Source organism: Trichoplax adhaerens, genomic scaffold (assembly GCF_000150275.1).
Source record: "Trichoplax adhaerens TRIADscaffold_8 genomic scaffold, whole genome shotgun sequence".
Classification (NCBI taxonomy): domain Eukaryota; kingdom Metazoa; phylum Placozoa; class Uniplacotomia; order Trichoplacea; family Trichoplacidae; genus Trichoplax; species Trichoplax adhaerens.
In genome coordinates this window covers 357,908-382,561 of record NW_002060950.1, presented here as the reverse complement: position 1 = coordinate 382,561, position 24,654 = coordinate 357,908, and the positions used below count along the sequence as shown (strand labels likewise).

Sequence of the window (24,654 nt, the reverse complement as noted above, 5' to 3'; positions counted from 1 at the left end):
GATTTTTCTTTGCAGAAGTTGATACATCTATAAATAATTAAGAATAAATTTATGGATAATATGTTCTTAAATTTTATCAAAATAAAAGAAATATCAAGGAATAAATCACGGCTATAGGGGATTAAGAATAACTCAATCTTAATAAGATTAATTCGTATTTTCAGTTATCTAGGTTTAAAGTTATTTTCCTCTATCGAGACGTAACTAATATCTTAATGAATTGCAATTATAAACAATATTTACCATTAATTAGGAAACCTGCATCAGCTATAGTCTTTTTCTGCTTTTTCCTGTGAATTAAAAGTTAAAATAGATTTATTTTAACTCAAGTGATTGTGCATATCAAAGTGTAAGAGCTAGTAAAAAGATCAACAATTTGGATACCAACCATAACTGATACATATAATAGAAGACAGCAGCATAAAATTCACAGAACACATTAATAACATTTCCGTTTCTGTTGCATTCTCTATAATTCAAAGCCTCGAATTAGCATTGTGCATTAAAAGTACTCATAATATAATGGATTATTAATAATGTCATTAAAATTGTTGAAAATCTGAAGATAATATTAAAATCGTGAAGTAGCTTTAATTCACTCTACAGTAAGTAATCAACACCTTTTTAGCCAAGTAGTACATAATAATGCATATCGATACGGCACGATTTCAAATAATTTTATGTACTACAAAATCGATACCTTGTTAACATTTCTTCTCTTAGTGCATGCATCGCTACTCTGGACATGTTTATAGACATAGCACAAAAGGGAAAATTCTACAATGAAAGTATTCAATTTGAACATTTTAATCAGTAGGAATAATTTATTACATAAAAATATGAAAGATAAAATCGAGTATTAATAGCTTATTATTGCCGATGATACCTGGGTTTCATGTTGCGAAAGGCGGTAAATATCTTTTGTCAATCGGCCAAGTTCAGGATTGGTAACAAAGTAGAGAGTAGTTAATAATCCTAAGAATCCGCAACCTCTTAGATCGGTGGATGGGTCGCTACCTACAAAGGAAATTTAGGTTGCTTTTAAAAGTATTGTATAGAACATGTGCTGTAATAGTTAATTCTTAAGCGTTGAAATAGACTTAAAGGTATCAGTTAATATCGCTGATTGTGCTAATATTCAATTTATTGACAGTGTAGTTACTGTACGTTACGTACAACTTAGTTTGTTCAAAATCTTACCTTGAAACCCTATATCCTGCCAATGATTACCGTATCTTTGACAGTTATGGCTAACATCTATGACAATTTTACATTTGAAAATTAGCAATAGCATCTTGAGAAAAGGTGGATGCAGTCGAATTGACCCATAACGTAGTTATTTTATTTTATAAAAGGCTTAATGCTTACTAGTCAACTTCTTATAAATCGTTTGTAAGATCCAGAAATGTTCTGGCATTTCATTGTCAAATGGCCCTTACAGTATTGATAAATTAGGTTAAATGATCATTCAGCAATATCATAGGCAGTAGTCAATGAATTCCAATTTGTTTCTCATAGTCGTTAGCCTCCTTACATTGAGCCAAAATAAATACGAAGTCTCTTTCTTCATGTAAATGCTTGGATAATTTTGGTGGCCCTACCACGCTTCTTAAAATCGACGCAAATCCTCCTCGAGGTATAGTTGACTTTATATTCTTCTATTAAGTATCAATAAAAGTTGAAGTCAGTGTATTAAAAGCAGCAGTAACTGAATCTTTTATTAAGTATTTAGTATACTCATTCTCAATAATACAATATATTGAAAAGTCAATTTAATGTAAGCGATACGCCTAAATTTATTTTACTTTGATATTTTATTAGTTATAGTTAAAAGTAAAATTACTCCTTACTTAACTAATTATTACAATCAAATTATATAACAAGTTATTAAAATCAATAAATATAAATTCTAAGTACTCACTGCATATATTTCTAGATTCTGTTGTTTAGCAAAATTGAGAGCGTCTTCGAACGACATTAATAGAGCTTGATTTTGAGTTCTTGCTAGTTCTAATATAAATCGTATAAAGTAGTGTAATTAACTAATTTTACGAAGCGAAATCGTGATCGATAACAAGTCGAACAATGTAAATACATCAAAAGTAAAGGTAACATTACGAAATTGTATATCTAACTTTAACGCACCTTCACCATTGTTACCGGATTGAGCCTCTGTTACGGCATCCCATTCCGAGATTGCTTGGGCTAACGGAAGTTCACCGTTTGCATTTTCTGATTCCGAAACTAGGGTAGTAATTATGCAAGTTACACAGTATGAAAAGAAAACTAATACATTCGATTAAAAATTTTATATCATCAATATTTAGGATAGAAACAGATATTGTCTCGAAAGTTATCAACTTTATCATTTCATCTACCTTCCATCGCAAGTTGTAAAACTTCGTTGTATAAGTTTGGTTCAATTGCAAGTCTTTTGGCATAATAACTATCAGGTATATCGTCGTAATCGCTCCCGTCCTAAGTTTTTAATAGTCAAATGCAATAATTGTCGTCAATTTAATTGATAACTTGGTAGACAATTGAAATTCACTTCAATATAACAGTCGCTTATGTAGCAACGAAATTAAGAAATCAATAGCAAGAAGGTAAACATCTGCAAATATGGACAATAAAACTAAAAAATAATACAATTGAAATAGCAGACAAAGAGTTATAATGGTGATAAAGATCAATTCTAACCGTAATATGGATGTAGTAAGCCTCAAATCCAGCGCTATGCAAGCCTTTCATACCTTACGTAGCGGATAAGTAAAATAAATACATTTAAAAAATGAAAAATGATTTACCAGCTCATTTCCTAAATTTATTGTAAAATGTCCCTTCTAGGTTAATATAACAGTTCTAAAGAATAGAATTTCAATAGATGCCAATATTGAATTATACATGTAGTAATATACTTGAACATACCTTCAACATCAGTAGATACAAGTATATTCTCGGCTCCAGTCTTGGTAGCATATTCAAAAGCAGTATAAGAAATACCAATCATATCGTTGCCATCTCCTAAGAAATGTATTTCGATAAATTCTCCATTTCGTGCATCGATACTCATATCTTCACGTTTGACGAAGAAGTAATCCAATCCATCAATTTCGTCGGGGTTTGGTGGCCTAGTTGTATCTACAGAGTAACCGTATTATTATTCAACAATACATTCGCGTTAATATTCAATGATTTGACCAGGGATTGAGTTTGTCAATTTTATTTATTAATTGTTTTCAACTTGTGTTGTCTTTCGCTGCAGCTGGATCAAAAAACTAAAGTACTATAGCATCAGTGCTTTGATTAACAATGCGAAGGAACGCCATATGAATAGCAATGTCCTATAAAACTTGCATTTACAATAAGTACCACAATGCAGCATGATAGCATTAAACAGCAAATAAAGAATAGACTGGTGATCAATACGGAGAACACGCAATTATATTGTAGCAGCGAAAGTCGGAATTGAATAGTATAAATAAAATGTATGAACTATTGCTACGATGAAATTTGTTGATCTCATGGATTTTCTTAAAATTTACAGTAGTGTTGTAGTTATATCTACCAAGTAAACAAATAATTTATTGCGTTTATAGACCCTCCTGTGTTTATTCTAAGTAAGGTATTATCTTTTTAGTAGACTTAGATTTTCGTTATATAGTATTGGCTCTTAATCATACGCATGCAAAACTATGGTGTTCGTATAATATCGTTTTTAGATAACATAGTGTAGGAGTGAAAGATTTCATAAAATATGGGCAAAACTATATATTGTCATTACATTATTATTTATATATTGATAGATATATAACGGCGATTGTGTAATGATATCTTACGTGAGATAATGTCAGTAAATAGAACAGGCTGCTGTTGAACCATATTGTAGATGAGGTCTCGTACTACTAATAGTGGGCCAAACAATACGATCACTTTACCATCGAATGGTGCCAATACTCTTTGATCAGGTATAAATTTGTTAGACTAGGAATATAAAGGAATAATAATATTATAAAAGAGTAGAAAGGCTAGTAATCCGTCCAGTTAGCATTTACACATAATGCATCGATGTAGAGTGAATGGATAATACTACATATCAAGCGATCGATTGCATAACATTATTTTATCGACGCTCGACAACGCGTAAACTCAAATATTAAATTTTACACCAAAGTAACTGCAAATTAGCCCCTCAACGAAAGTAAAATTACAATACATCTAACATATAAGCGTATATCATACACTTATCTTTGCGTGCAATACCACATAAAGTAGTATATACCTATTACACGTAATGGCTATAAGAGCACTGAAACGAAGAATAGAGCGAAGGCATCAATGAAAGGTGATAGAAAAAGGAAACAACAAATTTTGGAGTTTATTGATATCAAGAAATACTAAAAATGGTTAGATTAACAATGATAGTACTACCATGACATCCAAAAAAATTGTTACTAAAACAACAACATTCAGATCGATGTTTATTTAATGGAAACTACAGGTGGGGTAGTATGAAGAGATCTGCAAACTTATATATCGTTCAGCGTATGCCTATGATAATATGAGTAAAAGAAAATATTTGCGATTGCCCGTGATGATCGACAAGTACGTCTATCGATTGATTATTTTTATTATATTCATAATAAGCGATAAGATAATAAAACGAGTCATCATGGGATTATACATGAATAAAGGATAGGGTTACAAAGACACTGATCTAATAATATAACTTATCTGTATTTTAAAAAAATAATATAAATCCTAAGGTATAGGGTTACTATTGCACGGTATTGCAAAAATCGGCCAATGTCTGTGGGTAATGTTCATGCACGATGCGTGCAAGGAAAGACTAAATTGTTTCGAGTACCTTTAGAACTAGAATGTACATACCATATCTATTTCAATACTGGAGATAAAGCTGCCATTAATATTATATTATTTGCATATGTGTAAGTAAATGCGCCGATGTCGAATTGCATGGCAAATACATTGAGTTATTAGCAATCGATTGACTAAGGTTAACCTCAACACTATCTCGTATAGTGCGACAATAGCATACAAGAGTTCATTATTCCTTGTTATCATCAGTTGATTAACGCCTCAATTAATGACTTTACTATGAAGGAGACGCTTTTAGTTCAATGTCATTGATTTTCCATATTTCAACTAGGTAAAATAGACAACAAATCAACTTAAAAATTTATAGGTACCTTTCTGGATAATGTAAATGCCTTTTTATAGCTTGAAAGCCCAGTATGTTTGGCGTCCGTCGCCATATTGAATTGACGCTATTTACGCTTGTTCATGAAAAATGGATCATACCACGCATGCGTAAGTACTTAAGAATGCACCAGTCCGCCGACACTGACTACCAGTCAGCAGTCCTCTTGTCTAGTATTGTATCATTATGTAGTGGTGTACTAGACACAGTACAGTCTTCAAGTAAGAGAAATTTATGACTGTTCATCCATATTAAGGAAGGGTTTACTCGGCATATTTTTTGATTCTTGGATCACTGTGTAGTGCTATAATGATGCGAAAGATGATTTTAATTTTCTTTTTTTATATGTAGAGAGTAAAGTATAAAACAGTATCTTATTCACGATTACTGTAGTAGTGCTATTCTGTCATACAGTATCCAGTATGGCGATATTTATACTGTATACTGATCATACTTCTCAGATATGAACGGGAACGGTAGCCCGCATTTAAAATAATTTTTTTTCATTATTTTCTGAGATTATGGCTGACTTAATAATAAAGTAAGAAATAACATAAAATCAAGGGAAAAGCATTAAAATAGAGATGAATAAGCACATAATACTAATCCAATAGCGTAATACAAACTGAGACTAGAGACCGGACATCGAACGGAAATGGATTGAATGTCAGACACCAAGTACGCAGATGTACTCTTTACTATGGCAACGGGAAAAACAAAACAGCTCCTGCTGTGGTTTACCTCTAAAGTTCGTTGTAATTTGTATATAGAAACAGTGCTCTAGCATGGGGCTGTAGTAACATAGTCATTAATTACTCAATAACAAATAAATAATAATAATATGCATAATATCTACTTAAACAACTACTAACGCAGCTCATGCGAATCAAACCCGATTAGAGTAATACCTCCCTATGCGCACAGAAATACTGGTAATATGATAGAAACTTTTGATGGACGAGTAAGTGTGTAATCGACGATAAACGGTAAGATAGAATTGTAGGCAAATCGATCAAATATTGATGCAACAACTGGAAATCGTACAATTATAAAACTACCACATTTATTTATAATACACGTTCATTATCATCGCAATAATCCAAAGAAAGAATATTTAATCGTGAGCTAAGCTTTCCGATTGATAAAGTTGACACGCGTCGACAGACTCTACACTCTCTACTTACAACAACCTAGTAGTTTCTATTGGGATTCGTTGATTTAGTTGTGGCTATGTAATACAAATTAACTTCAATTTATTATACAACTTTAACTGAAAAAGAAATGGGAACTCGAGTTTATAACAGTGCTGGTAAATCCAGTACCAAGAGCGCAACTGGAAGTCCGATGGATGCTCCTAATGAGATCGCTGTCAAGATGTGCAAGAAAATCGCTCAATTAACCAAAGTTATTTATGCTCTAAATACTAAGCTGGACGACCATGAGGTAGCATTACAAAGCTTACAAGAAGGCTATGAAGAAGAAATCAAGCAAATGGTTACTGAAACAGAGAATAAACTGCTCCAATATAAAATAAAGCTAGAGACAGCTTTAGATTTACAGGATCGTTACGATAAGATTAAAGGTACTCTAAAAGAATCTCAAACAATTAAAAAAGGCTTACAAGATGAAATAGAGCAAATTAAATTAACTAACTTAGAAGAGAACAAAATACTAAAAAATGATTACGAATCAAAACTGAAAGAAATTGAAAATCAGCTTCAAGATGTAACTGACGATCGAGATAAAACCGTAAGTCATCTTAAAGAAATTAAACAAGCATCGATAAATAACCTTGAGTCGGTTGCTGATTCACTTAAAGAAAATCATAGTCGAGAAGTTGAAGCAATAAAATTAGCTTTAAATGAAAAAGCTGCCAAATTGGATGAAGAAATTGTTACCTTAAAATCAACTTATGAGAAGGAGATTGAACAGCTGAAGCAAGATCATCAAGCAGAACTTCATATGATCAAGAATACTGAAGCAAACAGTCATCAAGATTATATCGATCAATTAAAGAAAAAAATTGAAGATACAAACCGTTCATTAAGTGAAAAGGAAACAGAACATGAAAAAGTTATTAATGAAATGAAGACAGATTTCGTCGCTAAGGAAGAATATATTCATATTTTACAAGATCAGCTACAGAAAATTCAATTTGAAAAGGAATCAAGCAATAGCGTTACATATGGTATCGAAAAGCAACTGGGTGATGCTCAAGTCGAAATAGCAAAGGCAGCTTATAGAATTAATGAAATGGAAACAGCACTATCGATTGCTAATGAAAGAGGTGATGAACATGAAAATTTGCTGCTTAAGAAAGATGGTAAGTCTTAAACCATAAATATGCTATATACTTTATATACTGATATCGGGCCTAAAATCTTACTTGAAGACTTTATATCGTTAGAATCACTAAACGCATAAGTTAATTGTAAATTATATGTAGCATAACAGAAATACTATTCATAAATCATTACCCAATCTTTCTACTCAATTGAGAGTTTAATAATATATCTGTTTATTAAAAAGCATCTAATCTAATAGTAGCCTAAATTTCATTTCCGAATTAAAAATAACCTAATACCTGTGGCCGGTGTATTTTTAACATTGTCTAGATATACTGACATCTGTTCTGATTCTAATTGATTCCTCTTTTTCATTAGCTGAATTATTGAAGTTATCTGAAATCAACCGTCAGCTAGAGAGTAAAGTAAATGAGATGAACGTTACTGTTACTACTGCTATGGAACAAATGAAGTTATACAACAGCGAAAAGACAGACGTGGTATCAAGATATAAAGTTGAATCAGAGCTTAAAAATAAAAGAATAAAGGTATTACAAAACGAAATTGAAAAACTCTCCGCTGAAAGAGCTGAAATGAGAAGTATTTTCGAGAAGGAGAAAGAATTAGCCGCTTCGAAAGCAGCCGATAGGCAAATGCAGATTCAGGCAGAATTTACACAACAACTGGAATTAAGAAAGAGAGAACACAAATTGGAAATTGATAATTTAATAAAAGATGCAAAGAATAAATTAGAGGAGGTATGTGAAAGGTTTTTACTGAGATTTAAGAAATCGATTAAAGAATAATGCAGCTTGCTATTTTATTTCTACTCTTAATATATATGTGTTCAATTTTATCTATCCTTAGCAAAAGCATCAATTAGATAGAATTTATGACCAAGACCGTAGCCAGATTATAACAAATCACGAAGAAGTGGTTAACCATTTGAAGTCTAGCATTTCGGAATTAAATAGAGCTATTGATGCTGACAGAACCGAATTAAAAAGATTAAATAACTTTGTACATAATTCTTCCGAGGAACTGACTTCTAAAACTACACAGATCAAATCGTTGAAATCGAAAGTAACCGAATATGAGGGCATTGTTGCAAATAAATCTGCTGAATTAGAAACATCGCAACGACAGCTGTCTTCGCTATCGGTACAAATGATTAGTTTTTAATTTGTAAGGAGTAGATACTCATTTTTTGTAAGGATACTTACCAAAAGCTATTATATGAACTATTTCAGAATGAAATTAATGTCATTAAAAATGATTTTGAAAGTCGCATCAGAATTACTGAAGAAAATCATAGAAAGAAACTTGATGATGTTTCCAAAGATATGCTTTCATTCTGGTCCGAACGACTTAAGTACGTAAATAAGTATACATTTGGTCTGTTTGTGCAACATATTAGTAACTGATAGCATTGTGATTACAAATAGATAATTGACTCTATTTTTAAATTAGGAAATTGAATTTATATAATGTAATTTCTTTATCAGCAACAAACCAAATATAAATCCATACTATATTGCATTTTATTACGTGAAATAGAAATGAAAATCTAAAGCTACGAGCTCAATTAGAGGAGACTCACTTAAAAGATCAACAAGAAGCATTACACAAGTTAACAACTATTAAAGATGAAGAGATTGCTGAAGTTAAATTTCAAGCTAACTTTCAAGTTAAAGAACTGCAATCTAAAGTATTAGATTTACAGCAAACATTAGATACTTCGTCAAAAGAAGCAAAAGAGAGAGAAAAAGAAATTATTCAAGAGACGGAAGAAAAAATTAGCGCCATGAAGAAGCAAATTGATATGACAACAAATGACGTAAAACAACGAATTAATGCCATCAAAAAGGAGTATGAGGAAGAAATACGTGATATTAATGAAAAGCATAATTATGAGTTAAAGGCAAGTTATTGGGAAATGATCTTAACCTTATTACTTCTTAATCAATATAACCGCCACTTTTATGGAGAAAAATAGTTTTAAGCATAGATTACGCTACTACTTTATCTCTCTAATGAATACTATTATTACAGGTAACAGAAGAAAAGACGAAAGTTGAAACACAAAATGAGGTTAGTGAACAGCTAAAAGCTAGCCAATTAGCCATTGAAGCCATCAGGGAGCAAGCAGAAAGACGGCGTATTGCCGATATTAAAGAACTTCAATTAGTTCATCAACGATCACAGGGTAATATATATTTCTATTTAGTACATTTCCTTATAAATTGCTTGATTATAACTGATCTTTTTTTATAATTAGACTCTTTAAGAGAGGATTTATCTCATCAGCATATGGAAGAACTTAATAAACTAAATAAGCAGCATGCAGCACAGTTACAAGCTTCCCGATTGGAACTTCAGCGTGCGATGGAATTAAGAAAACGAGAGGTAAAATAGAATTTATTCATTGCTTATAAGATTGAAATTAAACTCACTGTTAGTTACCTTTCAAAATTTTTTATTAACAACTACCTACTATGAATTACTAAACATAAAATCGTTCTGTCTTTATGAATTAATTTTACAGAATCAAGACCATGACAACTTGGTCTATGAATTAAATTTTAAGATTGATCAGCGTGAGATTCAAATAGGCGACCTGCAAAAACAGATCGCTGAAATTAATAGGAAAGTTGACTCTTTAGATTCGCAATCTAAAGCTAAAGATACTGAAATGGAGGAAATTAAGAAGGACGCAAGCTTTCAATTAAGGTGGTTAATTATTACTTGGTAGACAATAAACTTGGTCGATATGGTGATACTTAATATCTATAGTTAAAACAATTCATTTTTACAATCGATATATAGACGGCAAGAAGAACAGTTAGGAGTTGCCCATCAAGCTGAAATGGATTCATTAGCGGCTGAACATATGCGAGATAAGCAAAAGATGTTAGGGGAATTTAGCCAGACTAAAGAATTTTTACATCAAAAAATAGCCGGATTATATGAGATGTAAGTCATAAATAATTGTCCTATTGTATACGGTGCATCCTCATTAACTACTGATATAGAATAAATACATTTGATATTTTAGAAATGATGAGAAAAATATAGCGCAAAAATGTCAAACGATACTTGTTACTGATATAATACATATACATATTATGTAGGCTACAAGAATCTGAAAGAAGATATGCAAATAGAGAACCTCGTGAAGAGGATGTTAAACAAATTGCAGAACTGAAAGAGATTCTAGGACTTAAAGATTCCGAAATCAAAAAATTAGTGGTGAGTATTAAAAATTTCTAATGTCGATACTACAGAAGACAAAGTTTATCTAGAGTATAATGAATTTTGAATGAAATATTAAAACAGGATGAGAAACGATTCTATCAACTGGAGCTTATTAATAGGGAAGAAAATTACAACAAAATGTTTAGCAGATCGCCAAATGTTGGTGTAATAAATCCATTGATATCTACAAAGGTAACTTTAGATCAGATAATAACTCTATCACTGAAGTGAAATGTAATTTTGCATCCATAATTAGATGAAAAATTCATAAACGATCTTTTTTTCATTATCAGAAAAAGCAATCTAACATCAGAAACAGTGCCAAGAAGGATTCTCGATCTAATTCACCTAATGGCAAGTTGGAACCGTTATCTGGTACGCCAACTCATAACTACTCACTAAATAAAACAATTCCTTTACCGGATCAACAATTTTCAGTCACAAAAGCCCAAAAGAGAGCGGTTGTGTCTTAATTTTACTGTACTAAATCTATTTATTACAACACGAGACCATGCAGTAAAATAATATACACATGTAATGTACAGCTAGCAATTATGTTTATTTGCGAAATTAAGAAGCGATATAAGATTTAATACTAGCAGCAATTTACGACTTGTATTGTTTGATAGTTATGCGATCTTAAAGCATCGTGATCAATACAATGATTTACATTGTATATTGCGGTGCTAAATATCTATCAAGCTCTATAAATTAAAGTTATTCTTATATCTGAATCGAAACAAGATATAATGTATAAAAATACCTGAAATCTATTTTCTTAATCAAATCTGTTTAATTAATCCTAATCTATCCAATACAAATTCTTTTATTTTAATTCTACAAAGTCTAAAATACGCCAATTACGCGTATAGAAGGCACTTTATCTCGGTTAACTATCTTTCATTAGATGGAGATAACGCAATTTTTCTACTATGAATTTTATAACAGCCAGTAAAATTTTATTTATGTCTACATGCCGACAATATGCAAGACGCACCAAATAGAAATAAAATTCAATTACTGATGATATATTTACAGTATTCCTATTGCACCTTTTGTAATCTTGTAATTACGAATTCTCCTGTAAAACGTACAGTATAAATTCTATGTCTATATCACTAAAATATAAATCGATATAGATGTATACTATACACAGATATGCGTAATGCTAAAATACGACACTGACTTGCTCGATTGATAATTATAATTAGCGTCTATCAATTGTCCTGTCATAAGCATAACGAATATCTTAAGTATTACTATTAATGGAATAAAAAATACCCGGAGTCGCGAATTTTAATCAATTTTATCCTATAGGCCGACTAAATGATGTAATTATAATATCCAATTACTGTAGATCGTAAGGTCTTCACTTTACGTATTGCTAATTCTTTACTAAAAAGAAAAACTTTTTCCATTAACTGTTGAAAACAATAACACATTACCGATACCCTGAGCTATTTATGATTTAGTCTACCAGATACTGTACAATGTATAGTATAGGAGTAATGTTGCGTGCTAATGCCATTTACAACACTCAATGTTTGAAGTATAAGTATCGATTCGATTCGATGTAATACTATAATTTTTAAAATTTTATTCAACTGGATACAATTGACGATAACGTAAAATTTACAGGCAATGCATTACGACTCTGCAGTACTGTGCAGTAAAAAGGGAAACTTTCACGTTCGTTTTAGTAGTCTCTGCTTTCATTTAATGACTATTTTCAGGCTGCATACGCGTATATCAAATGTTGGCGGTCATTTCTCGTAGTTTGTAATGACCTCGCAAGACTTTCAGTAATTAGGGCATTGACTGACAGAAACGTTAGCTGAGCTATCCTAATTACGGAATACGAGCAATGTATGAGTATGGCTCACACTGTAACTAATAATACATCCAGTACTTCTGTATTAGTATTGATTGATTTGCCTTCTATTCAATGACATAGACTAAAGAATCGTCAATATTACTTTAGCCAACGTAAAGGTGGCATCGAAATCTTAGTATGAGCAGGTATCTGCAGATTTAGCCATCAGCACCATAACGACATGCTACCGTCAGCGACTGCTGCACAGCGCACAGCTAGCAGGATACGGTAGACCAGTAAGTTGAGTAGATAGACTACTGTGGTTCAAGTATCCAATAGAGCTGAGCCTAATCCATTTTATTTATTTTAAGTTTCTTCTAACTTTCTAAGTTTCTAACTTTCGGCATTAATAGCGTTTTGAAATATTGGGTAGTCGTGCGCTACTTATTCGTCAGCTGTGTGTAAAATAGATGTCGTATTAGTAAGATTTATTCATAGTTTAGTACCAAGATTATATGCGACATATATTATGCGCAACTTGCAGTACAGTGTACAGTACTGTATGTCAATGTTAAGTACTGTAAGGTACAGTACAATGTGCACTCGGCTTTCTACGGTACCGTACCGTATCGGGCCATAGAGATCTCTATCCAGCGTACAGGAGGAGCTCCTCCACGAGATCACCACGGAAAACATGGCAGCTGGTCGAGTAATGATGTTCCAACGTGCACGAATTGCTTGCCAAATGATAGTAACACGGCAACATTATCGTGGTATGGCCGCTATACCGGAGACTTTACGCATGGAAACCAAGGAGAAGAAAGAATATGAACGTAAATTGATGTGTTGGAGAAAAGAAATGGCTGTGCTTAGAAAGAAATTTTTCGACCATCATCAGCGATACATGCAAACACAACTTTCTAGTCAAGAAGACACCAAGGAAGAGGAAAAACGGCAAGATGTAGTGACTGAACGGATCATTCAGGAGCGTAATAAGAAAATTTCAAAACGAAGGTACATTTGCATACTTCCTAATAGTTTATTGTAAGCAGTGAATACTACATCTTCTACTTTATACGAATCTTCGCTAACCGTTAGAGAGTTCAACACTGCTGTAATACTTTTTAAACAATATACAAAACTCGTAGCTGCAGTACTGTACTACTGTTGTATCACTAGGTCGTTTAAATGTATACGTTATTAGTTGATCATCCTTTGCATTTACATTATGTATTGTTTAGTAGTTAAATTATTACTGTGCTCGATCCTACGTATAGAGAGATAAGAGAAAAACAAATCAGACAAAAAGCAGCTGTATCAAGAGAAGTTGGTGCAGCCAAGCAACAAGCTTCTGAAGAGAAGATCCTCAATAAATATACACAAGCTGTATCCAACCAAATGGTAAGTCATGAATGATTATGTGGAAATACAGTACAGTAAATACGCTTGCATGCTTTAAATGTGCTAAGATTATGTAGTAATGCATCTGACAAAAGGTACAATATGGTATGTAGGGTAATAAAATAAAATTTTATGGTTTGCATAAGTGAATATAACTTTTAAGTGCTCTAAATTTGCAAGATATCTAGTAGTTGTCTGTAATGTCGTACGGGTATTATTGTGCAACGCGGATTAATTATGACATATAACTAAACAACAAGCCAAAGTGTAACTTTTTCGGAGTGAATCCGAACTCTGTAAAATATATTCAATATAGCATCAGATTTATAAAATACAGCAGTTGAACGTTGAAGATATAGAAATAAGTTTAATATCTTCACTGCTACAAAGAATAGATTTAAGTTATGCCCTACTTAATAGACATACACAAAATGCGATATCGTTTCTCAGTGTTAAATGCCCTTACCCCTAATAATTCCGATAACCCTGATAATATTTTGGGATTTCGCAGGTGGAAAGTGAAAATTTTATTACCGAAGACAATATTGATGCAAAGTTACGCGAAATTATTACAAATACCAAGGATTACAACTTTTATGTTTATGAAGATGGTAAAATCGTCACGCCTAGCGATTCTACTGAAGTTGAATAGATAAAGTATCAAAATTAATTTAAGATTTTCATATATTTTTCCTACGACATTGGTAAGTCGATACGGTGAGGATATACACTTATGGCATACACGCGTATGAAGTCTACACAACTCGATGTGATTGATGCGAATTATATAACGATTTAAATTATTTTCTAAAAACCTCTTTCTGGAATTTTCAAGGGAAATTATAAAGCACGTACTCATACGCGCATGATGTTTTATGATAGAAACATGGTTTTTAAATTACACATTTAATGGATGCCTTATAACAAAAAACGGAACTGGTATCATTAGATGACATGACAAAGTCAATACCAAGTAGATGATTTTTATTTCCGGAAAAAAGAATTATTATTGCAGTAGTTTATACATATGCAAAGTGTATACTATATATACATGTGTATTTTTACACTATATTGTGTGTATATAATAATAAGCTGATGTGATTAAACGTAATTTAATGAATGCTAATGTTACAGTTTTCTTATTACAGTACCTTGTAAATAAATAAAGAGTAACATTATGAAAATATGACCCTGCAGCATCCCTATTTTCTTATTGTTGTCATTGCCTAAGGATAGCTCTACTACGTATACATTCCTATTTTGATAATATAATTATTTAAACATAACAGTTAAAAACTTTCTTAAAGAATACAGTACTTCTCGAAATTCAAGCCTGCTGTAGATACGAGTATAAGCTGTGCCATGTTGGGAAAGTTCGAATCAATTTTTATCTCTGCTACTATAATTAATAAATTATATTTAGCATACACTAAGTTTTAATTAACTATATCGATATTAGTGTAAAATAGTACTCAACCATGTACAGTATATGTAGCCGTTACTGTATGAGTCCATTACAATCTGGGATAGTTTCTAAGAAGTTTTATAACCAGCCATAAAAATCGATAGACTCCATGCTCTTATGCGACTTATTAATTAAGTTAACCTCTCAAAAATCTATGAAATGGCAGTAACAAGCGCAGAACTACCGCATGGCTTTATGTTAGAATCATAGACGTATGATTCGAATGTCAAATTATGAATAAACCGCAATACGCGTATGTAGACTTTAGCTTCACATCTTACATCACAACAGGAATATCGTAACCTATTAACCTATTACTTATGACATGCATAATATCTGATAGAAAACAAATAGGTGAGCAACAATGAACAAACATGGAAACATTTTGTGGTATTACAGTTGTTAGACATATTACAACGGCATGTTAGTTAGTATTACATATTCAGGAAAACTTACACGGTTAGTTAAATGTAATATGGCCGTATATTTTTTAATGACGTTAAATCTTTAGAAATGAGATTTTAAAATAGAATTTATTTGATATCAAATTACACGTACAATATATATACATTTTCAGATGCCTCAAATTTGAATGACTGGATGTAATAAAATTATATGAAAGGTTTATTGATGAATAATTAAACAACACCAAGTATTGTAGATGTTGTAAAAGTGCGAGTAGGCAAATATTCATCTAGTTAGAGCAATTAGGCTTTAAAAGTAATTAATTTATCAAGACACCGTACTCTCCCTAATTTTTACTTTTTCTAAAATCATTAATTGCGGTTCAGTTGAAATAACTAGAGGATATGGTAACAATTTCCAATTAATTCTTATACCGGAGTAACCATTGACGACAGAAAGTTGACGATGAGTAATCTGGTAACTATCCCAGTCAGCAGCTTCAATTATTAAATGGGAATACTTTAAAATCCACGGATCGGCTTTCTTCATATTTTCAACTTTAGAATAGCTGTAAGAATGATCAAACTTTCATTATCACTGAAAAATTGTGAGAAAACTTGTTCAACTTTATTAACAACTATTTATAATTATTGATATTGTCTTACTTCCAAGAAGGCTCGAGCTCACCAAATCTTGAAACACCCGTTTGTGCAGCGAGATTACAGATATGCACTGAAACTAATAAGTTCCAGGTCAGTTCAAAACGAAGTTGACATTTAATTTAAGTCCAATACTAGCAATAGCAGGAACATAGAAGTCACAAACAAACCTCCTTGTCTCTCTTTGACTAGACTATGTAATTCTTGCAGCGCATTTCCTCCAGAATAATTGTGATATGAAACGCATAACATTATCGTAGAAAATATCGAATTTAATAATAGTACACCAACAATGCTGATAGCTCCCAAATTAGGCGAAATTCTATTAAATTTCCTTTGACTATAGTATGAATTAATCAGTGCACACAGATTAATGGTTATAGTCAGTGGTGATAATCAACAAGTGCATGATTACTTTCAAGTTATACAAGTACTTACATAAAAATGAGACCTCTAGCCGCAGAAATATTAAGGAGTGGAAAAGCATATATAATAAATCGCAATTCTTTATGGGGTAGTATCGAGTATATTAAAACGAAAATAATACCAGAAAAGAAGATGGTCCTAATCTGTTTATCAGTAATAGCACCTACAGGAGAAAGTAAATAGGCAAGTAATAGCGCTCTTGGTAGAGCTGAATAAAAATACCATAGAAACGGTGAGGTCTGATATTGGCATTCATTGTCAAGGAAACTGAACGGAATTGTGATCATGAGGGTACGCTTTTTATTTTAGCTTGTTAATCGTTCATCGACTATTATATTACAACATGAAAGCCAATGTTTTGCATCATGTAATGTTATCAGTATAATAACAGTAAATAATATTATTCATTAGTTAGGATACGCCCCAGTTTGAGCTCTTATTCATGATGGTATTGTACCAAAGCACTTCACCTTCTGGCCATAAATATCTTCCCCAGCAGTACGAGTCTATGGCAATTGTAATTGCTACAAAATGGATCCATGTAAATATAAGAATATTTCAAGCAATAATTATCCAAAAATACCACTATCGATAACAAGCGGGTATTTGCGTAAAATGGTATAGTTTAATATTATTTTGGACTTAATTTCTGTGTAGTACCTAAACAAAAGATGGTGGCAAGAGTACCATGGTAAAGCAATTTCAGTATAGATAATCTAAAGCTCATCAACTCTAAGAGTAATAATATTCCCAATAGGAGACATAGCTCGAATCGGAACACCAGTATCGCAAACGCCGATAACCATATAAATTTGCTATGGTGTCCTCTCATCCAACTTGTAACTGCAAACATCACTATCCAATTACAATGATGCAATGAATAGAATATACATATAAATATATAAAATGTTGTAAATACTGTAGATGTATTTAATTTGTACATATCCAAGACAAAGCATCAAAATGATCATTTTGTAAAATAACTTACCAACAACTAAGGCAAAAGTATTTGGCAACGTCCTCGAGATGTAGAATAAAAAATGAAATTGGGAAGCTGTTAACAATAGCATATATCGAGCAATGGTTGTACCAAAAGTGTCTCGAACAGCATCAGATAGCGTTAACAACCCTTTTAATCCCCATGCCATAAGGCAGCACCTAACTAGCAAATATCCAATCATCACCAACATTACTTGTACAGCTTGATAGATGTAACACAAGCATGCAGTACTCACGAATATACTACCTGACTGTAGCTATGCTATAGTCTATTTAATATTATAGCATAAAATACTCTATTTAACGCAACGTACCGATATATAAAGCTGCTAGTTTAGAATGGGTGATGATGATAAACGGCCATGCAGTTAACGAGATTACTAAAGGACCAGTAAATGTTCGAGGTACGACTCCTGGAAATTCATGGTGATCATACTAAAAAGTGATATAGCATAACATGAATACTTTATCTTTCGTGGGTATCATTTTAACAGATTTGAATTAATTGAGTAGAATATCCATTAAAAATGTCTAATACGCTATAAATATCGGTATTCATCAAACATAGGGATCTACGCATAGGTATGCATCATAGTCTATGGGTATATTGCATGGCTTATACCGATTAATAAATTTATAATTATTATCATTTTTCCTTTTACCATTGTAATAATATTGTAATACTGTAAGTGGAATTAGATTATATAAATAATTAATGATTACAGCTAATGGCAGTATACGTTTGCATGTATGGTACGTTGTTCTTGACGTCTACTGTAATGATTCAAAAACTACTAGCCCTGCTATCAGTATAGGTGATTCCTTCTTGAGAAAATGGTATCATTATCAAAGCACAGAGGAGACGAATAAGCTCTATTTATCACTGAGGTACAGAATTGACAGTAATGTTTATTACACGTGTACACAGGCTTGCAATTAAGTTCTTATGCCAAATTGATTTGACGATCTTCAAAGCTGAATAAGCTGCAGTGGCGTTGCAATGATGAATATTTACAGTACTATTCGATGTATTGTACCATGTCTAGCACATGCACTGAATCCAATACTGTATGATTGATTGATTATTCGTTTGATGCAGCCTTGCAAATGTCAGCCGTAAGGATTGCTGTAGGTAACAAGATTTGTACAAGTCCAGTAGGTGACATTATACTACTACTGCATGATGACAAGTCTGATCAAATATGGAAAGATATCAAGGTGTGTGGATATGCAACCAGTTGTAGAAAGTAATGCCTATTGCAAAGTTCAACCTTTTGTATATTGCCCTTATGATAAATGATATCATGAATGGCTTGTAAATTGAAGCTTTCTTCGACTTTGGTATATGGACATACAAGCAAATGCAGAAATGCCACTGCTACCACTAAATACTTTTCCCATGGCATAATTGAAAAAAATGGCGAGGGATTCCTTGGCTAACTTTGATTGAAATTCGGTTTAATTCATTGACTGATTGACTAAATTGATGTCACCCTTGATCTGATGGCAGTGACGTCCAGTCCAAGCCCAATACGCACGCGCATTGCTACAGTACACTGTACTGTACAACTGCAGTTTACAGTACTGTACTAAAAGTTTTGTCCCTCTTGTAACAGCTGTGAGGTGAAGTAAGATTGCATCAATTGTATTGACTCTACCGTAGCGTAGTACAGTACACTGTACTGTACAACTACAGTGTACAGTATTGTACTAAAAGTCTTGTCCCTCTTGTAGGGATGACAAACTATTGCTAAAAATAGCTTCAACGCTACTGCTGTACTGCATACTGGATACTGGACACTGGACACTGGACACTGGATACTGGATACTGACTACTGGACACTGGACACAGAACACTGGACAGTAAGTATTAACGCTGACGGATCTGGCGTATCGTTCTGTACCCAAACAACTGTGAGGTGAAGTAAGATTGTATCAATTGTCTTGACTCTACCGTAGCGTAGTACAGTTCTTGTCCCTCTTGTAGGGATGACAAACTGTTGCTAAAAATAGCCTCAACGCTACTGCATACTGGACACTGACTGCTGGACACTGGACACAGAACACTGGACAGTATTGCGCTGACCAAACTGGCGTATCGTGCTGTACCCAAACAACTGTGAGGTGAAGTAAGATTGTATCAAAGTCCAAGTGAGTGAATGCAGCGCAGCGGGTCACTAACATGACACATGACCGCTGCAGTACGTCATTCGATGATACTGTAGCATAGGAGAAAAATAGCAAATTGTATAGAAAGACCTTGATGAAGTGGGCCAAGTGAAGCAGAAAACCGCCCATGACAACACTGGCATAATACTGTAGTTAATAAAATTAACATGGGGAGTAAAATTGATGCCAAAATAGTTTTATTAGGTCGAGAATACGCCGGCAAAACTTGCCTGGTTGAACGCTATTTACATGGTAAAGCGCCTGGTTCTACTCCTTATCAAAATGTACGTCATTAAGTATCAAATTGAAATGGATATAAAGCCTATTCTATTTAGCAAGAAGACTTACACTGTAAATTAATCAGCAAATCTGCTCAAAGGCAGGCAATTCTGTAGGCAATAATGTCCATTTTTAATTGATAGACTGGACTTGTAATGAAGAAATTAGGATAAAGTTATTGTAGTGTACTATATGGATAAACCAGTAGTCGATGATATTGGTTAATATTCCTTTCTTGATGATAATGCCACATTGGCGTTGTTGTCATTTTATAATACGGAACATGGACTGTATTTCTAAATGGATCCAAATCATCAATGTTATTATTATTGTTTTCACTTGTATTAATGAACTGCCTCATACTATTCTTGTACAATATCGCGGCAATGCTGATCAAGTGCATCTGAAGTTGATTGACAATATGTTATGTTTATTAGACTATTGGCGCTGCTTTTGGAGCTAAAAAAGTTTCAGTGGCAGGTCGTGCAATTACCCTTGGTATCTGGGTAAGTTCTGGACTATTTTCAACTTGAGATATCGTCACCAATATTAACAATTCGTGCCATTTCCTCTAACAATTATTTTGAGAAACTTATGCAATTGCTTCGCCTACAGTCTGGTTTTACTTTAATAATGATATAGAACAGTACAATCTTGTAGATGATAGGTTACTAATATATTGAACAATCGATCCAATGAAAACGCTACATCTTTGCAATACTACCAAGATTATACTCGATAGAAACTGGTAGATTGATATTTTTTCATCTGCTAGTACTGTACAGGTGATAAAACATGGGGTACACGTATATTGATGGTATATCACTTATGACTCGTAAATCGTACACTTGGCTATCGTTACCCCAAATAATTTGTTAAAGTTGAAATACTTTCTGTTGTATAATTAATTGTATTCGTATATTACTTATTGCTTGATTGCATATGGAGATTGCTTTTTTTATCCGATAGTACAAGTGATAACACAGTGTATGCGTATTCTTGATGATAATCACTAATGAATTACTACTGAACTGTATACCTTAGCTCTTATTTATACACGATATGGACAACGTCATTGCCCGAAATAATTATTATAAATTTAAAAAGAATTTCTGTTGTAGGTATAATCGTTCGTTGTTTAATACTTGATTATACAGTAGTATGATAGAGAATAAAACTAGCGTAAGGAAATCATCCATAGCTCTATACACGTATTTATAGTACTGTAGAATTCAGCTAAAAGTTTAACCTTAATATAGGAGGCTGATAGACAGGATAACTGTTAAAAAGGACAGCCGTATAGGAAATTACATCAATTCAAAGGTAGATGCGCATGTCGTATGTGCGCCCTCTACTCTAACAAGGTTTACGTACAGTATACCTCGTGTTGCTGCCTCTGAATTCAATCATTATAATGGACCACTGGTGCTATTATTACTTTATGGCTTACCGCGACTGAACATAAACTTCAACTAGGATATCAACAATTAGTGTAATAGCATATGACATAATGGCACTATTCCTATTAGGATAGGATAGAGTGAGGCATTCCCTCGATTACGTAGAACCCAATAACATATTCATGCATAATTGTACGAATTAAGCTTTTTCCACAAAGAGAATATAGTGAATACTGTTACAGAAATATTGACTGAATAAACGTTTATAATAGAGTACATTGATTAAATATTATACATGTTGTCATTTACTATCTAGAGGCGAGAGTACCACAACTTCTTTCAGTGATAAATACCGTAAAATTATACTAATTATCATTTCATTGATCAGGATACTGCTGGATCAGAAAGATACAAAGCCATGAGTCGTATTTATTACCGTGGGGCCAAAGGTGCCGTAGTTTGTTTTGGTATGTACAGTATCTATATTATGGTTTTGCAATCTCGAATAAAATCGTTGATATACTTTATAAATTGCCTTTCCTTATCTATTATACGCGTCTTTAGAACATAAATTTACTTTGGAAACATTTTTAATTAGATTTAACAGATTCAGCTAGTTTTGGAGTTGCCCGAGAGTGGATTGATGAACTCAAGTCTTGTGAAGAGGTATAGTCTATCTAGAATAATTTATCCATCACCTTCTAATCCTTGTTATGCTATTTCTAGTAAAGAAATTGCCTAACAACCAAATATAAACATTAGTCTTATGAATTCTTTAATTTCGATGTCATTGCTTCGCCTACTGTAATAGAATAATCTAACTTAATTTTTGATTGCATCAATTTTCGTTATCATCATTAATACTTTAATAATAATTATATAATATTACAGGCTTGTAAGGTCTATTTATGTGGTACCAAAAAGGACTTAATCAGCGGTGACAAAGCACGTGCGGTATCGCACAGTGACATCCAAGCACTAGCTGACGGTAAATAATTTATTATGTGTAAGACTTATTTTGCCTAGGGTAATGCTGCTAATACAGCACGGTATAACTATCTTATTGATTACCTTCTTATAGTTACTATACTATTATAAGCCTCTACTTGTGTTATTATATGATCATGCTAATATAATTACCCAACATCCTTCAGACGTACGTGCAAAAGCATTTGAAACTTCTAGCGTAACTGGTGAAAGTGTTGGTAAGTTTTACATCGTACAATCTTTCATGGCGTATATATGTCTTATTCAGTGTATGTTTACACTAAAGCTTGCGAAATATTATAACGTAATAATTTTAATGATATTATAAGGATGCAATGAGGTAACAACTATGAAAAAGTAGTTTAACTGTCGTGAACAAACTGAAAAATCTTTTTTACCATTATTGTTTTATACTTGTATACAAGTACGAAAGGATTTCCGTATTGTACTGATATAATTGACAATATTAATATTGGAAGACTGATAACAGATAAAAATGACGATGTGCAATTAATCAAGTTGATGATATAGTTATCATATCGTACCACATTCTATTGATATCATTGTATTGTACTATATAATTTGCAATATTAATATCGGAAGATTAATAGCAGATAAAAATGACGATGTGCAAGTAATCACGTTGATGATATAGTTATCATATCACACTACATCCTATTAATATCAATGTATAATTTGTCTTTAGAATCATTATTTTTCCAAATTGCTGAAGATCTCATAAGGGATAATGTAATATCACCTGCAGGTAATTGATGTAATGACAAAGGAATGCTTAGAAGCAGTCCTATCTTATGGTACTGTGCTGATTCTAAATACTTTAAATAAGTTGGTAATTATTAACGGAATTTTAGATATACAAGTATTGTTATAATAATCAAATTACTTAAATGTACTATATAGATGAACCTAAGCAAGGATTTAATGTGGATAGCAGCTCTGCTCCTGCTCAAAAGAAATCATGCTGTGGTTAATGCTTAATAATATATATAGTTGTTTCTCCTACATTGTAGCCTAACATAGCAACGTCATGACAATCAATTCTGACATTCTTTTCTTGTGTATGATAATCTTTCAATAGTGAATAGAGAATGAATGACTTTTTGACTTAATTACCTAGTTAAGAATTTAGTATTTTCTAGAGATTGACTTGGAATCTTTACGATTCATAAAGAACTGATCATTTTCAAATATAGAAAGTATTACTACATATGCAAATGTATATTCTGTTATCAGTAGTTAATATAACATACTGTATTTTATCATTTCCTCACAGATGATTTATCGGCTATAGAGCAAGTGACACTGTTATTTGTAATTATGATATATCAAATAGGTCAATATTGAACTATGTATTCATATGCGACTTACTCAAATGATAGTTTGACATGATTTAAATTTTTAATTAAAAGATCTGTTTTCGTACAAATTATGATTTTAGTATTGTTTAAAATAATTTCCAGAGTTAATACAGGACGTAGTCTTTATATTTATAACAATTGCATGGCACGATTAATACCTTTATTATCATTTACTTATCGACCTGAAAAACTTACTCACTAAATTAGTTGTAAAGTTTCTCAGCAATACCACGATAGTATTATGATTATGTCATTAGATATCATTTCACCCGACGTAATTGGGCAAATACAACAATCTTGATGAGATGCAGAGACATGCCGCTTCATAAAGTATTTGAATGTATATTTGCTTTGGATAGGTTTAAATTTTAAGGACATTATAAATGTAGTCTAGAAAATTAATCTACAGTACAGAACTGTACTTAGGAGGACCGAATTAGTTCTTATACTGCAATTACAATTCGACCAAATTATATAATATTATCAGAGCGATGACATGAATCCCGACTGT

At 32.5% G+C, this 24,654-nt stretch overlaps 4 protein-coding genes across 4 annotated transcripts; 2 read left to right on the top strand and 2 right to left on the bottom strand.

Annotated features, from left to right (window-relative positions):
- Positions 1–226: 226 nt before the first annotated feature.
- TRIADDRAFT_28208 (uncharacterized protein) lies at positions 227–1,658 on the bottom strand (the record flags this gene model as incomplete). The annotated part of the gene is made up of 7 exons (XM_002114521.1): positions 227–290; positions 389–469; positions 701–777; positions 887–1,017; positions 1,201–1,257; positions 1,369–1,434; positions 1,535–1,658. Coding segments are annotated over 7 exons (600 nt in total), but the record flags the coding sequence as incomplete, so codon positions are not given.
- Positions 1,659–13,268: 11,610 nt separating this feature from the next.
- TRIADDRAFT_58506 (uncharacterized protein) lies at positions 13,269–14,627 on the top strand (the record flags this gene model as incomplete). The annotated part of the gene is made up of 3 exons (XM_002114691.1): positions 13,269–13,588; positions 13,852–13,975; positions 14,487–14,627. 3 exons carry the CDS (start codon positions 13,269–13,271, stop codon positions 14,625–14,627), a joined length of 585 nt encoding a protein of 194 aa, XP_002114727.1.
- A 1,545-nt stretch (positions 14,628–16,172) lies between these two features.
- On the bottom strand, positions 16,173–19,335 carry TRIADDRAFT_28195 (uncharacterized protein; the record flags this gene model as incomplete). The annotated part of the gene is made up of 9 exons (XM_002114520.1): positions 16,173–16,413; positions 16,511–16,583; positions 16,675–16,844; positions 16,943–17,169; positions 17,351–17,454; positions 17,591–17,785; positions 17,919–18,160; positions 18,288–18,364; positions 19,201–19,335. 9 exons carry the CDS (start codon positions 19,333–19,335, stop codon positions 16,173–16,175), a joined length of 1,464 nt encoding a protein of 487 aa, XP_002114556.1.
- Positions 19,336–20,265: 930 nt separating this feature from the next.
- On the top strand, positions 20,266–23,092 carry TRIADDRAFT_28357 (uncharacterized protein; the record flags this gene model as incomplete). Its single annotated transcript, XM_002114690.1, has 6 exons — positions 20,266–20,382; positions 20,815–20,883; positions 22,166–22,244; positions 22,376–22,443; positions 22,669–22,765; positions 22,932–23,092. 6 exons carry the CDS (start codon positions 20,266–20,268, stop codon positions 23,090–23,092), a joined length of 591 nt encoding a protein of 196 aa, XP_002114726.1.
- Positions 23,093–24,654: the final 1,562 nt, after the last annotated feature.